This window comes from Pseudophryne corroboree, chromosome 2, assembly GCF_028390025.1.
Source record: "Pseudophryne corroboree isolate aPseCor3 chromosome 2, aPseCor3.hap2, whole genome shotgun sequence".
Classification (NCBI taxonomy): domain Eukaryota; kingdom Metazoa; phylum Chordata; class Amphibia; order Anura; family Myobatrachidae; genus Pseudophryne; species Pseudophryne corroboree.
In genome coordinates this window covers 692,651,989-692,666,033 of record NC_086445.1, presented here as the reverse complement: position 1 = coordinate 692,666,033, position 14,045 = coordinate 692,651,989, and the positions used below count along the sequence as shown (strand labels likewise).

At 46.3% G+C, this 14,045-nt stretch overlaps 1 protein-coding gene across 12 annotated transcripts in view; it reads left to right on the top strand.

Annotated features, from left to right (window-relative positions):
• The window catches only part of NFASC (neurofascin), a 185,827-nt gene that overhangs the window by 129,306 nt on the left and 42,476 nt on the right, over positions 1–14,045 (top strand). For 5 of the 12 annotated variants that reach the window (XM_063955223.1, XM_063955224.1, XM_063955225.1 and 2 more), the window contains 5 exons: positions 1,718–1,833; positions 2,181–2,385; positions 2,784–2,906; positions 4,018–4,191; positions 5,776–5,790. In XM_063955223.1, coding sequence (XP_063811293.1) covers positions 1,718–1,833; positions 2,181–2,385; positions 2,784–2,906; positions 4,018–4,191; positions 5,776–5,790 — 633 coding nt within the window. The remainder of the gene's footprint in view (positions 1–1,717; positions 1,834–2,180; positions 2,386–2,783; positions 2,907–4,017; positions 4,192–5,775; positions 5,791–14,045) is intronic. The other 7 variants (XM_063955230.1, XM_063955228.1, XM_063955226.1 and 4 more) reach the window with 3 other exon arrangements.

Genomic DNA, 14,045 nt, shown 5'->3' with positions numbered 1-14,045 from the left:
CTAGAAGATTAAAATCAGTATCTAGCATCACATGTTATTTTTAGGATTGTAGAGCACATACATTACATAATTACCTCATTTAGATATTTCTATGTTTCAGATTAGCAATCTAGAATAATTTATTAACTGCTGGAGGAAGTGTACATCAGATTAGTTATGAAAAATTAGAGAAAGTCAACTTGTTTTATCACCACTGTATTATTCTCTATATATTAATAGCAGAAGGACGACTATTATGAGTTACATATTTCTATGATCCGTTGTCAGAGTAGGGCACATCATATACCAATAAAGGTCTTAGTACGTAGATTTGCAAAAAAATATTTGGCGTTGCAATTGGTTGCTTCATTTTGGAGTTATGTGGCAACATGATCTCCTGCCATTTACAATGTATCACCATTGTGCTCTGGAAAATGTGAACTCTCTCTGTGTACCTGCTGGGTGACCTGGAACCTGTGACCTGCTAGGTGGTCTGGAAACTGTGACAGTTATTTGTAGCTACCCAATAAGTAGGAATTTTTAAAAATGTGACTAAGTGGGTGTATTTGTATGCCAAATGCAGTGAACAGCCGTCTTGAAGGGTTGGGTTGGGTGACCTGCAGTAGGGATCTCGGCGGTCAGCATACCGACACCGGGATCCCGGCCACCAGGACGCCAGCAGGGGCGAGTTCAAAGAAGTCCCTTGCGGGCTCGCTGTGTTTAAGCGGGAATAGTCTTGTGCCCTCTGCCGGCATCCAGGTGGCTGTGATCCCGCCGTCGGTATGCTGACCGCCGAGATCACGATCGCCGGTCACCTGACTACATCCTGGTTTAAAATATTATAGGAATTTCACTGGAAATCAGGGAAACTCAGTTTTTACCTAATAATAATAAAAATAGACATCAAAAATATTACTTTTGCTAGAAAACAATATCAGTTTCTTGTCCGCTAGCTACTGTAATATTTTTATAATTTGCTATGGCCCACTTTTAATGTGTTAGTAAAATGGTAAAAGTAAATGTATTACAGGTTGAGTATCCCTTATCCAAAATGCTTGGGACCAGAGGTATTTTGGATATCGGATTTTTCCGTATTTTGGAATAATTGCATACCATAATGAGATATCATGGTGATGGGACCCAAGTCTAAGCACAGAATGCATTTATGTTACATATACACCTTATACACACAGCCTGAAGGTAGTTTTAGCCAATATTTTTTATAACTTTGTACATTAAACAAAGTGTGTCTACATTCACACAATTCATTTATGTTTCACATACACCTTATACACACAGCCTGAAGGTCATTTAATACAATATTTTTAATAACTTTGTGTATTAAACAAAGTTTGTGTACCTTGACCCATCAAAAAACAAATGTTTCACTATCTCACTCTTACTCAAAAAAGTATGTATTTCGGAATATTCCGTATTTCGGAATATTTGGATATGGGATACTCAACCTGTACTAGAAATTTGTCAACAACACAGTTCTCACAGTTTGGTTACCCTGGTAGTGTTTTTGCATGGTCTGAAATCAGACGTCTTCTGAGACTGTGGAGCACAGAGAAACTATAGCACAGTTGCTTTACTTGTGAACAGCACAATTACATAAAATCAGTGAAGAATCCTGATTAAACAGGAGGTAAAAGTCGAGGGTTCGATTAAACTGCAATGTGAGATTAGATCAAGGATCAGATATGTAGGTCTGCTTAAAGCTTTCCTTTGCCCTCAGATCCTAAGGCAGCACCAACTGACATAAAATTGAGGGTCATGAACAGCACTGCCATCTCCCTTCAATGGACCCGCGTGGCCTCTGCTTCTATCCAAGGAAGTCTCCTGGAATACAGAGTGAGCGGAATCTCCAGCTCCTGATTAACCTCCCACTGATACCTAATTAATATTTAATCTAAGCAGGGAAAAGTGGTGGGGGGAACGCTGTAACTTTCCCTTGTGCTATCTATGTGGAAATCCTGTGATGTGTTTAACAATTGTGGAATTTCCAGCATGCAAATGCATTTTATTTAAAACTCTTACAAACTGGGCACCAGTGCAACTAACCAGTGATCTGCCTGCTGGATTAACCTGAGGTGGATTAAACATCATAATATAATTACGCTGAATGAGAACCTATAAAATCTTTCCCTTACTAATATATAAAGGCTAGCGATTAAATGATTGGGTTGTGTATCTCAAAGGCATATTACTGGAGGGAGAGTAGTTTGCTGAAGGGTCTCTGGGTCTCCCGAAAGAAGCAGCAGCAGAGTTTTATCGGGGATCGTGTACGAGGGGTCGTGTCGTACCTGATTCCTTACAGCAACTACAAACTATACTTGGTGGCAGTGAATGGGCGAGGAGATGGCCCGAAGAGTGACATTAAAGAGTTCACCATGCCAGAGGGAGGTAGGTGCTCCCTTTCCAATTACGGAGCAGTTATAATTGCTGACACACATTTCTGAGAATCTTGTTGTATTCGCAAGAAGTTGTTGGATGTAGAACAACCAGAGCTGGGATACAGCTGCAAAATGAACTGTTCTAGCAGGTAACTGTGTGAAGGTCTACGCAGAAATCTAAAGAGTCTCATCTTTGGTTGGAACATTTATTTACTGTCATCTCTCTTTAATGTGTAGATTCTATGTAACACTCTGCATATATAATGTATATATACGGATTATAGATAAATATATGTACATTTCACATGGATCATGTTAAGGCAGTTCAGTAATACAACCTCATTTTATATTACTGACACTCCAAAGCCATTTTGTTTGGTGCCCCTCACACACCTACCTCTCTTCCAGCGCCCAGTCAACCTAAAACATTTAGAGTCAGTGAACCAAACCAGGAAGTCATCATGGTGGAGTGGAGTCCTCCAGAACATCCCAATGGAAATCTAACAGGGTACAACCTGTACTACTATGCATGTGAGTGATGAGCCTTCAAGGAGGTATATTCTGTGTTATTGATCTACTCTTTTCTCTCAAATTCATAAACTTAGAACATTTAACATAAATGATGGTTGTGGTTTGAAAGTGATGGATGGATTATTTTGTATCCAGTATATAAAGACTTGATTCCAGCCACCCATATTTCTACATAAAACTCATTGATGAAAATGAGTTGTGTCTGTCAATTAAACATGATGTCAATCTACTGTTATTGAGGGATGTTGTTTTAGATTTTACAGTGAGCCCAACTGTTAATCTGCAGGTGATAAGTAGTTTAAAACAGGATGATTGACAGAAACAAAAAAATGGAAGATCCAAAGTTGGGAAATGTGTTATAGGATCAATATCATTGATAGAATTTAGCTCAGAAAGAGCCATTGAGGTGTAGGCTTTAGGAGCCCATTTATCATTGATTGCATTTGAAATGTGATCTGGGTGCGATATTACTGCCCAGGAACGCATTGCAGAATGCAATCACATCGGTCAAATGTATCATCCAGCACAGGCAGGGACAGTGGTTCTGATAGGAGCCCATCCCTGCGATGTGCCAAATGTAGTGCCGAGGCTGCTGCACATGCACAATCCCCACTGACCGCACATGCACAGCGCCTGAGATGTATAGCCCATAGGATACAATGGGCTACCTCCATCTTCAGATGGCGGTAGTTGTGGGGTCCAGTATCGGAAATGCTTCGCATTCTGGACATTGATACATCTGGTAAAATTGCATCCCCCATAGGACTAGCGGAAAGGAGAGATTCTTAATATTTGTGGCTAATTTACTGCAAATATAGTTTGATCGTCCGCCCAATATGTCGTGCCTGAAATATAGTCTTAGTAGGTAGTAATAGAGAACAATAAGTGACTTTTTAGCCTACAAGGTTTTGCAATACCAGCAGCTCTACAGTATTGCCACATATGAGCTGACAAGGCTTGTTGGAAGTTGTTATTTTATCAACAAAAATAATTGTGCGCTGTTTTTCAGGCAGTGCTTCTACTAATTAGAAAAAAAACAAATAATTGTGTTACTAAAAGAGGGAGGAGATTCAAAAAGTGTTTCTAATGGTCCCCACATTCCCTCAAACAGTCAACGGGAGCAGAAGATCAACACCTGTGACTGAGACACTGTCCCCAAACCAGACAAAATACACAGTGAAAAGGAGAGACCCAATATCACGTTATTACTTCTCCCTGACTGCAAGGACTCAGGTTGGAGCTAGTAAGCCGGTCACAGCTGAAACGCCCCTCAGACAGGATGAAGGTAAGAAACTTCAGCTGGTACACATGTCCTTGAATCTTTTATACTTGGTGATCACAATATAAACAAAATATATATCTTTCATAATAAAGAATGCATACTGTGCATGTATTAATAGATGAGCCTCTGTCAACTCACATACTGTTTACTTCAGTTTTCACTTTTTGCCAAATCTTATGTTGTAACCCATTGGTTCCCAAACTCGGCCCTCAAGGAGCACTAACATGTTTACCAAGTCACCTGTGGATTTTAAAATGACAGCTGGTGATATATAGTGCCCCTGCCTGGTGACCTGGAAAATGTGTACTGTAATGCTGGGTACATACCTGGCTGATCTGACGACCTATCTGACGATTGGTAAGTGCATACACACTTACCAATCGTCCGCCCAATATGTCGTGCCTGAAATCACAACTGGGTGGGCATTTAAATGTGCCCGCCCCAGTTGAGATGGTCTCTGCAGCAAGTGGCAACTGCCTGTACACACCACCAGATGCGTCGCTCTACTATATATTTGTAGATATATCGGCCATTGGCTGTGCTGCAGGGCCGATGCGATATGTCTGTGAACGGCTGATACAAATGTGTCCTCTCACATCTTTGCTAAAAAGCGCTGCTTGGCATGGATCAAGGCATAGCGTACCGCCAGCATCCTTCTGCTGTGCTACTGTTCTCAAGAGCATGCGTACGCTGCTACTGCGAATGCCGCAAACAAAAACTTAAGAACGGCCTGCAGGAGCATGGCTCCCTGCTGCCCATGCCTACGAATTTGCCGCTTGCTCCCTCTCTAATATCGGGCTGCAGGGGACTGCTACCCTGCAGCCACCTGCAACTGCATTACGCATGCTTCCTTGGGTGCGTAGTGAGAGCATGCATAAGCACACTCCCACTACAATACGCCATGCCGGGAAAAGGAAGCTGGCAAAGATGTGTGAGGACACATCTCTATATCTCTCAGAGTGTACCCAGCTAAAGTGTTCCTTCAGGATCGAGTTTGGGAACCACGGATCTCTCCTGTTATCTGCCCTCCACTATAAATTCACAAAGGTATGAATCCAACATGCTCCTATGACTGTCCCAATGGCTTTTGTTCTTAAATTTAGCCTTTCCCCAATGGATTCCACTACCTGTGTGTGGGCACCTGTGTTCAGATTTACAAAGTGCAGTAAATATAGGAGAAATGGGCAGATAATGGCAGCGCGGACACATAACAGGAGGCAGCAGGCGGATAATGGGAAAGATAAAATGGTGGGGAGATTACAGGAAAGATCCTGAAACCTCTGATCTAGCCCTTCATGCTCAACTTACCTGTGTGTCTGTCACTTTGTACTTAATAAACTGATAATCACTCACTGGAGCGACCTTACCCAGTTCAAGATGTATGCCATGATGTCACACATGCTTGGTTTGAAAGGCCACAACAAACCTAGCTATACACAGTATCAGTGGTCTTAGTGGTGGCCTATCACTGTCACTTAGTGGTGGCCTAATCACTGTCTCCCTGATCTGCGTGTTTGTGTTCCACTCTATTTCTCTCTCTCTTTCCTCTTATTCTTCCCTACTCTTGGCTTTCTGTGAGATCTGCAGTTCCCCCCACTTCAGGTAAAGTATTAACCCAGCAAGGTAACATGCATGGGGTTTCATGCATGCTTATGGTTAAAGCTTTCAGCATTGTTATGTGCATACTTGCCTACTTTTCACTAGTTTCACAGAGATTCCAGGTGGGAGCATAATGTGCCGTTGAGGGGTGTGTCACGCTCCGCCCAAGGGGCGTGTCTAGCTCTACCTATGGGCGTATTTATTACCGTTCAGAAGTGTGACCTACAATGGCAGATGAAAATTATAGTACTAAAAGCAGCAAAAATAAAAAGAGTACTAATGTAGGTACACTATATACCGTGTACATTTGTGAGAAGAGACGGAGAAATAGAAAATCTATATACACTGGTACGGGATTGATATATATTACACCCACACACTGTATACAGTAAATACATATTACATCCAGTACACACAGCACCATAATACATTACATTAAACACAGCCCCTCTCCCACTTATTACACCCAGTACCATATTACGTTACATTATACACACACTCCCCTCCCCTATATTACAACCAGTACCATGACCGGCCTGAGGCCAATTATTTTGGTAAGTTAATATATAGTTCGGCGCCCCTGGTTTACTTTTGTGCATGCTTGAAAAAATAAAGGCGGTGTGGTCTTACAGAAAAGCCCAGTGGTAGTGCTTCTCACACATTACGCCCACATTAATATTGCCCCTTACATTATGCCCACAGTAGTAGTGCTCCATACACATTCCGCCCACATTAGTAGTGCTCAGTACACATTACGCACACAGTAGTAGTGCCCTTACATTATACCCACAGTAGCCCTTTACATTATGCTCACATTAGTAGTGCTCCGTACACTGGGCCTAATTCAGACCTGATCGCTGTGCTGTAAATTACACTGTCCTGCGATCAGATAGGAGCCGCCCAGGGGAAGTAAAAATTTGCCCCGTGCAAGTGTGCGATTGCATGTGTACACTGCGCGAAAATTCCCCTCAGTCAGCAGACAGCTGCAAATCCATTCACATCACACTCACCATCTGTTTTCCCATTCTGTGCAGTGTGTGCAGTGTGTGCAGTCTGTGCGTAGCTACGCCTCCAGTGCAAAGAAATCAGGCTGATCGGGGCCGGAGCTGACGTGACACACCCTCCCTGAAAACGCTTGGGAACGCCTGCGTTTTTCCTGACACTCCCAGAAAACGTCCAGTTACCACCTACAAATGTCCTCTTCCTGTCAATCAGCATGCAAACAGCCGTGCAATCGAAATTTTCATACAGTCCTGTCGCTGTATGGCAACGCACGTGCCCATTGCAGTCCATATGCATGTACAGTAGTTCGATAATCGCCTGCTGTGCAAAAACGCACAGCAGCGATCAGGTCTGAATCGGGCCCACATTATGCCCACATTAGAAGTGCCCCTTACACATTATTATTCCCTATCTTTCAGGAGTGAGGACATTTGATGGTACTGGGAGCCTGGTCGGCCGCCTTGAGGGGCGCCGCTCACCGCCGCAGCTGATAGCATATGCATGCAGGCTCCCCAAAGTTCTCAGGTCAGGAACTCCTCACAAACCGCCCACCGCAGTCCAATGCCAGTGTGACTTGATGTCGCCTGGAACCGCAGACGCCTAAGCAAAGGAGCTGCGGCTCGCCCTCAAACACAATGGCGCTGTGCAGACAGCTGAGATACAGACTGACACTTACCCCACCGGAGCTTATTCTGCATGTGGCTGACTAGATCAGGGCGCCCTCCTCTATGCAAAGCCCTACTCTGGTGCATACCCAAAGTATCTATAGAACCGTCCCTGTCCAGTACACATTACATTATACACAGCATACAGTACATAGCCCCCCTCCCCCATATTACACCCAGTACATTACATTAAACACAGCATACACAGAACCCTCCCCCATATTACATTATACACAGCATACACAGAACCCCACCCCCACATTACATTAGACACAGCATACAGAACCCCTCCCCCACATTACAATATACACAGACCCCTTCCCCACATTACATTACAGTACATAGCCCCCCTCCCCCATATTACACCCAGTACATTACATTAAACACAGCATACACAGAACCCCTCCCCCATATTACATTATACACAGCATACACAGAACCCCTCCCCCATATTACATTATACACAGCATACACAGAACCCCTCCCCCATATTACATTATACACAGCATACACAGAACCCCTCCCCCATATTACATTATACACAGCATACACAGAACCCCACCCCCACATTACATTATACACAGCATACAGAACCCCTCCCCCACATTACAATATACACAGACCCCTTCCCCACATTACATTACAGTACATAGCCCCCCTCCCCCATATTACACCCAGTACATTACATTAAACACAGCATACACAGAACCCCTCCCCCATATTACATTATACACAGCATACACAGAACCCCTCCCCCATATTACATTATACACAGCATACACAGAACCCCTCCCCCATATTACATTATACACAGCATACATAGAACCCCACCCCCACATGACATTATACACAGCATACAGAACCCCTCCCCCACATTACAATATACACAGACCCCTTCCCCACATTACATTATACACAGAACCCCTCCCCCACATTACATTATACACCAGGGGTGGGGAACCTTTTCTCTAACGTCCTAGTGGATGCTGGGGACTCCGTAAGGACCATGGGGAATAGACGGGCTCCGCAGGAGACATGGGCACTTTAAGAAAGAATTTAGATTCTGGTGTGCTCTGGCTCCTCCCTCTATGACCCTCCTCCAGACCTCAGTTTGAATCTGTGCCCGGACGAACTGGGTGCTGTTCAGTGAGCTCTCCTGAGCTTGCTGTAAGAAAGTATTTTGTTAGGTTTTTTATTTTCAGGGAGCTCTGCTGGCAACAGACTCCCTGCATCGTGGGACTGAGGGGAGAGAAGCAGCCCTACTCTCTGCAGATAGGTCCTGCTTCTTAGGCTACTGGACACCATTAGCTCCAGAGGGATCGTACACAGGATCTCACCCTCGTCGTCCGATCCCAGAGCCGCGCCGCCGCCCCCCTCGCAGAGCCGGAAGACAGAAGCCGGGTGACAGAAGCAAGAAGACTTCGAAATCGGCGGCAGAAGACTCCAGTCTTCACTGAGGTAGCGCACAGCACTGCAGCTGTGCGCCATTGCTCCCACATACACCCACATACTCCGGTCACTGTAAGGGTGCAGGGCGCAGGGGGGGGCGCCCTGGGCAGCAATTTAGAACCTCTTTGGCAAAAGTTTGCATATATACAGTTGGGCACTGTCTATATGTATGAGCCCCCGCCAAAAAAATGTGTATTAAAGCGGGACAGAAGCCCGCCGTCGAGGGGGCAGGGCTTCTTCCTCAGCACTCACCAGCGCCATTTTTTCTCCACAGCTCCGCTGAGAGGATGCTCCCCAGGCTCTCCCCTGCAGATACACGGTAGAAGAGGGTAAAAAGAGAGGGGGGGCACATAATTTGGCGCAAAAAGCAATATAACAGCGGCTACTGGGTTAACATTAAGTTACTGTGTTATTCCTGGGTTATATAGCGCTGGGGTGTGTGCTGGCATACTCTCTCTCTGTCTCTCCAAAGGGCCTTGTGGGGGAACTGTCTTCAAAAAGAGCATTCCCTGTGTGTGTGGTGTGTCGGTACGCTTGTGTCTACATGTTTGACGAGGAAGGCTATGTGGAAACAGAGCGGGAGCAACACCTGATTGGATGGATATGTGGAAGGTTTTAAATGATAATGTTAATTCCTTGCATAGAAGGTTGGAGAAAGCTGAAACCTTAGGGCAGTCAGGGTCTCAGCCCGTGCCTGATCCTATGTCGCAGAGGCCGTCAGGGTCTCAGAAGCGCCCACTATCCCAAATTGTTGACACAGATACCGACATGGATTCTAACTCCAGTGTCGATTACGATGATGCAAAGTTACAGCCTAAATTGGCTAAATCCATCCGTTATATGATTATAGCAATTAAGGATGTGTTGCACATCACAGAGGAAACCCCAGTCCCTGACAAGAGGGTTCATATGTATGGGGAAAAAAGGCAGGTGGTGACCTTCCCCCCTTCACACGAGCTAAATGAGTTATGTGAAAAGGCTTGGGAATCTCCAGATAAAAAACTGCAGATTTCCAAACGGATGCTTATGGCGTATCCCTTCCCGCCAACGGACAGGTTACGCTGGGAATCCTCCCCTAGGGTGGACAAAGCTTTAACACGCTTATCCAAGAGGGTAGCCCTGCCGTCACAGGATACGGCCACCCTAAAAGATGCTGCGGATAGAAAGCAAGAGGGTACCCTGAAGTCCATTTATACACATTCAGGTACCTTACTAAGGCCGGCAATTGCGTCGGCCTGGGTGTGTAGTGCTGTAGCAGCATGGACGGATACCTTATCTGAGGAACTTGATACCTTAGACAAGGATACTATATTAATGACCCTGGGGCATATAAAAGACGCTGTCCTATATATGAGAGATGCTCAAAGAGATATTAGCCTACTGGGCTCTAGAATAAATGCAATGTCGATTTCTGCCAGAAGGGTCCTGTGGACTCGGCAATGGACAGGTGATGCTGACTCAAAAAGGCACATGGAGGTTTTACCTAACAAGGGTGAGGAATTGTTTGGGGAGGGTCTCTCGGACCTGGTCTCCACAGCTACTGCTGGAAAGTCAAATTTTTTACCATATGTTTCCTCACAGCCTAAGAAAGCACTGTATTACCAAATGCAGTCCTTTCGATCACAAAAAGGCAAGAAAGTCCGAGGTGCGTCCTTTCTTGTCAGAGGCACAACACAGCTAGTTCCCAGGAACAGAAGTCCTCCCTGGCTTCCACTAAATCCACCGCATGACGCTGGGGCTCCACAGGCGGAGCCAGGCCCGGTGGGGGCGCGTCTCCGAAATTTCAGCCACAAGTGGGTTCACTCGCAGGTGGATCCCTGGGCAATAGATATTGTATCTCAGGGATACAAGCTGGAATTCGAAGAGATGCCCCCTCACCGATACCTCAAATCGGCCCTGCCAGCTTCCCCCTTAGAGAGGGAAATAGTGTTAGCTGCAATTCACAAATTGTATCTTCAACAGGTGGTGGTCAAGGTTCCCCTCCTTCAACGACGAAAGGGTTATTATTCGACCATGTTTGTGGCCGAAACCGGACGGTTCGGTCAGACCCATATTGAATTTAAAATCCCTGAACATATACCTGAAAAGGTTGAAGTTCAAGATGGAATCGCTCAGAGCGGTCATCGTAAGCCTGGAAGGGGGGTATTTTATGGTGTCTCTGGACATAAAGGATGCATACCTTCATGTCCCCATTTATCCATCTCATCAGGCGTACCTCAGATTTGTGGTACAGGATTGTCATTACCAATTTCAGACGTTGCCGTTTGGTCTCTCCACGGCACCGAGAATATTTGCCAAGGTAATGGCGGAAATTATGGTACTCCTGCGGAAGCAAGGGGTCACAATTATCCCATACTTGACGATCTCCTCATAAAGGCGAGGTCCAGAGAGCAGTTGCTGATCAGCGTGGCACGCTCTCTGGAAGTGTTACGACAACACGGCTGGATTCTAAATATTCCAAAGTCGCAGTTGATTCCTACGACTCGTCTGCCCTTCCTGGGCATGATTCTGGACACAGACCAGAAGAGGGTTTATCTCCCGATGGAGAAGGCTCAAGAGCTCATGACACTGGTCAGAAACCTATTGAAACCAAAACAGGTGTCGGTGCATCACTGCACGCGAGTCCTGGGAAAGATGGTGGCATCATACGAGGCCATTCCCTTCGGCAGGTTCCATGCGAGGACTTTTCAATGGGATCTACTGGACAAATGGTCCGGATCACATCTTCAGATGCATCGGTTAATCACCCTATCCCCCAGGGCCAGGGTGTCTCTCCTGTGGTGGCTGCAGAGTGCTCACCTCCTCGAGGGCCGCAGATTCGGCATTCAGGACTAGGTCCTGGTGACCACGGATGCAAGCCTCCGAGGGTGGGGGGCAGTCACACAGGGAAGAAATTTCCAAGGTCTGTGGTCAAGTCAGGAGACTTGCCTCCACATCAACATCCTGGAACTAAGGGCCATATACAACGCCCTACGCCAAGCGGAGTCCCTACTTCGCAACCACCCGGTTCTGATTCAGTCAGACAACATCACCGCAGTGGCTCATGTAAACCGCCAAGGCGGCACAAGGAGCAGGGTGGCGATGGTAGAAGCCACCAGAATTCTTTGCTGGGCGGAGAATCACGTAAGCGCACTGTCAGCAGTGTTCATTCCGGGAGTGGACAACTGGGAAGCAGACTTCTTCAGCAGGCACGACCTCCACCCGGGAGAATGGGGACTTCATCAAGAAGTCTTCGCGCAGGTTGCAAGTCGGTGGGAGCTGCCACAGGTGGACATGATGGCATCCCGCCTCAACAAAAAGCTACAGAAGTATTGCGCCAGGTCAAGAGACCCTCAGCGATAGCTGTGGACGCACTGGTGATGCCGTGGGTGTTCCAGTCGGTCTATGTATTTCCTCCTCTTCCTCTCATACCCAAGGTGCTGAGAATCATACGAAAAAGAGGAGTGAGAACAATACTCATTGTTCCGGATTGGCCAAGAAGGACTTGGTATCCAGATCTGCAAGAAATGCTCACAGAGGACCCGTGGCCTCTGCCTCTAAGACAGGACTTGTTGCAACAAGGGCCCTGTCTGTTCCAAGACTTACTGCGGCTGTGTTTGACGGCATGGCGGTTGAACGCCGGATCCTAGCAGAAAAAGGCATTCCGGATGAGGTCATTCCTACGCTGATAAAGGCTAGGAAGGACGTGATGGCTCAACATTATCACCGTATATGGCGAAAATATGTTGCTTGATGTGAGGCCAGGAATGCCCCTACGGAGGAATTCCAGCTGGGCCGTTTCCTTCACTTCCTACAGTCGGGAGTGACTTTGGGCCTAAAATTGGGTTCCATTAAGGTCCAGATTTCGGCCCTATCCATTTTCTTTCAAAAAGAACTGGCTTCTCTGCCTGAAGTTCAGACGTTTGTAAAGGGAGTGCTGCATATTCAGCCCCCTTTTGTGCCTCCAGTGGCACCTTGGGATCTTAACGTGGTGTTGAGTTTCCTGAAATCATACTGGTTTGAACCACTCAAGACGGTGGAATTGAAATATCTCACCTGGAAGGTGGTCATGCTACTAGCCTTGGCTTTGGCTAGGCGTGTGTCAGAATTGGCGGCTTTGTCACATCAAAGCCCTTATCTGGTTTTTCATGCAGATAGAGCAGAATTGCGGACCCGCCCACAATTTCTGCCAAAAGTGGTTTCATCCTTTCATATAAACCAACCTATTGTGGTGCCTGTGGCTACTAATGACTTGGAGGATTCCGAGTTACTGGATGTGGTCAGGGCTTTGAAGGTTTATGTAGCCAGAACGGCTAGGGTCAGGAAAACAGAATCTTTGTTTATCCTGTATGCTTCCAACAAGCTTGGGGCGCCTGCTTCAAAGCAGACTTTTGCTCGCTGGATCTGTAACACGATTCAGCAGGCTCATTCTGCGGCTGGATTGCCGCTGCCTAAATCAGTTAAGGCCCATTCCACAAGGAAGGTGGGCTCTTCTTGGGCGGCTGCCCGGGGGGTCTCGGCATTACAGCTTTGCCGAGCGGCTACTTGGTCAGGTTCAAACACCTTTGCAAAGTTCTACAAGTTTGATACCCTGGCTGAGGAGGACCTTGTGTTTGCTCATTCGGTGCTGCAGAGTCATCCGCACTCTCCCGCCCGTTTGGGAGCTTTGGTATAATCCCCATGGTCCTTACGGAGTCCCCAGCATCCACTAGGACGTTAGAGAAAATAAGATTTTACTTACCGGTAAATCTATTTCTCGTAGACTGTAGTGGATGCTGGGCGCCCGTCCCAAGTGCGGACTTCTTCTGCAATGCTTGTAAATAGTTATTGCTTCAATAAGGGTTATATTATAGTTGCATCAGGGTTGATCTGATGCTCTGTTGTTGTTCATACTGTTAACTGGGTAAGGTTATCACAAGTTATACGGTGTGATTGGTGTGGCTGGTATGTATCTTGCCCTGGATTACCAAAATCCTTTCCTTGTACTGTCAGCTCTTCCGGGCACAGTTTCTCTAACTGAGGTCTGGAGGAGGGTCATAGAGGGAGGAGTCAGAGCACACCAGAATCTAAATTCTTTCTTAAAGTGCCCATGTCTACTGCGGAGCCCGTCTATTCCCGATGGTCCTTACGGAGTCCCCAGCATCCACTACGGACTACGAGAAA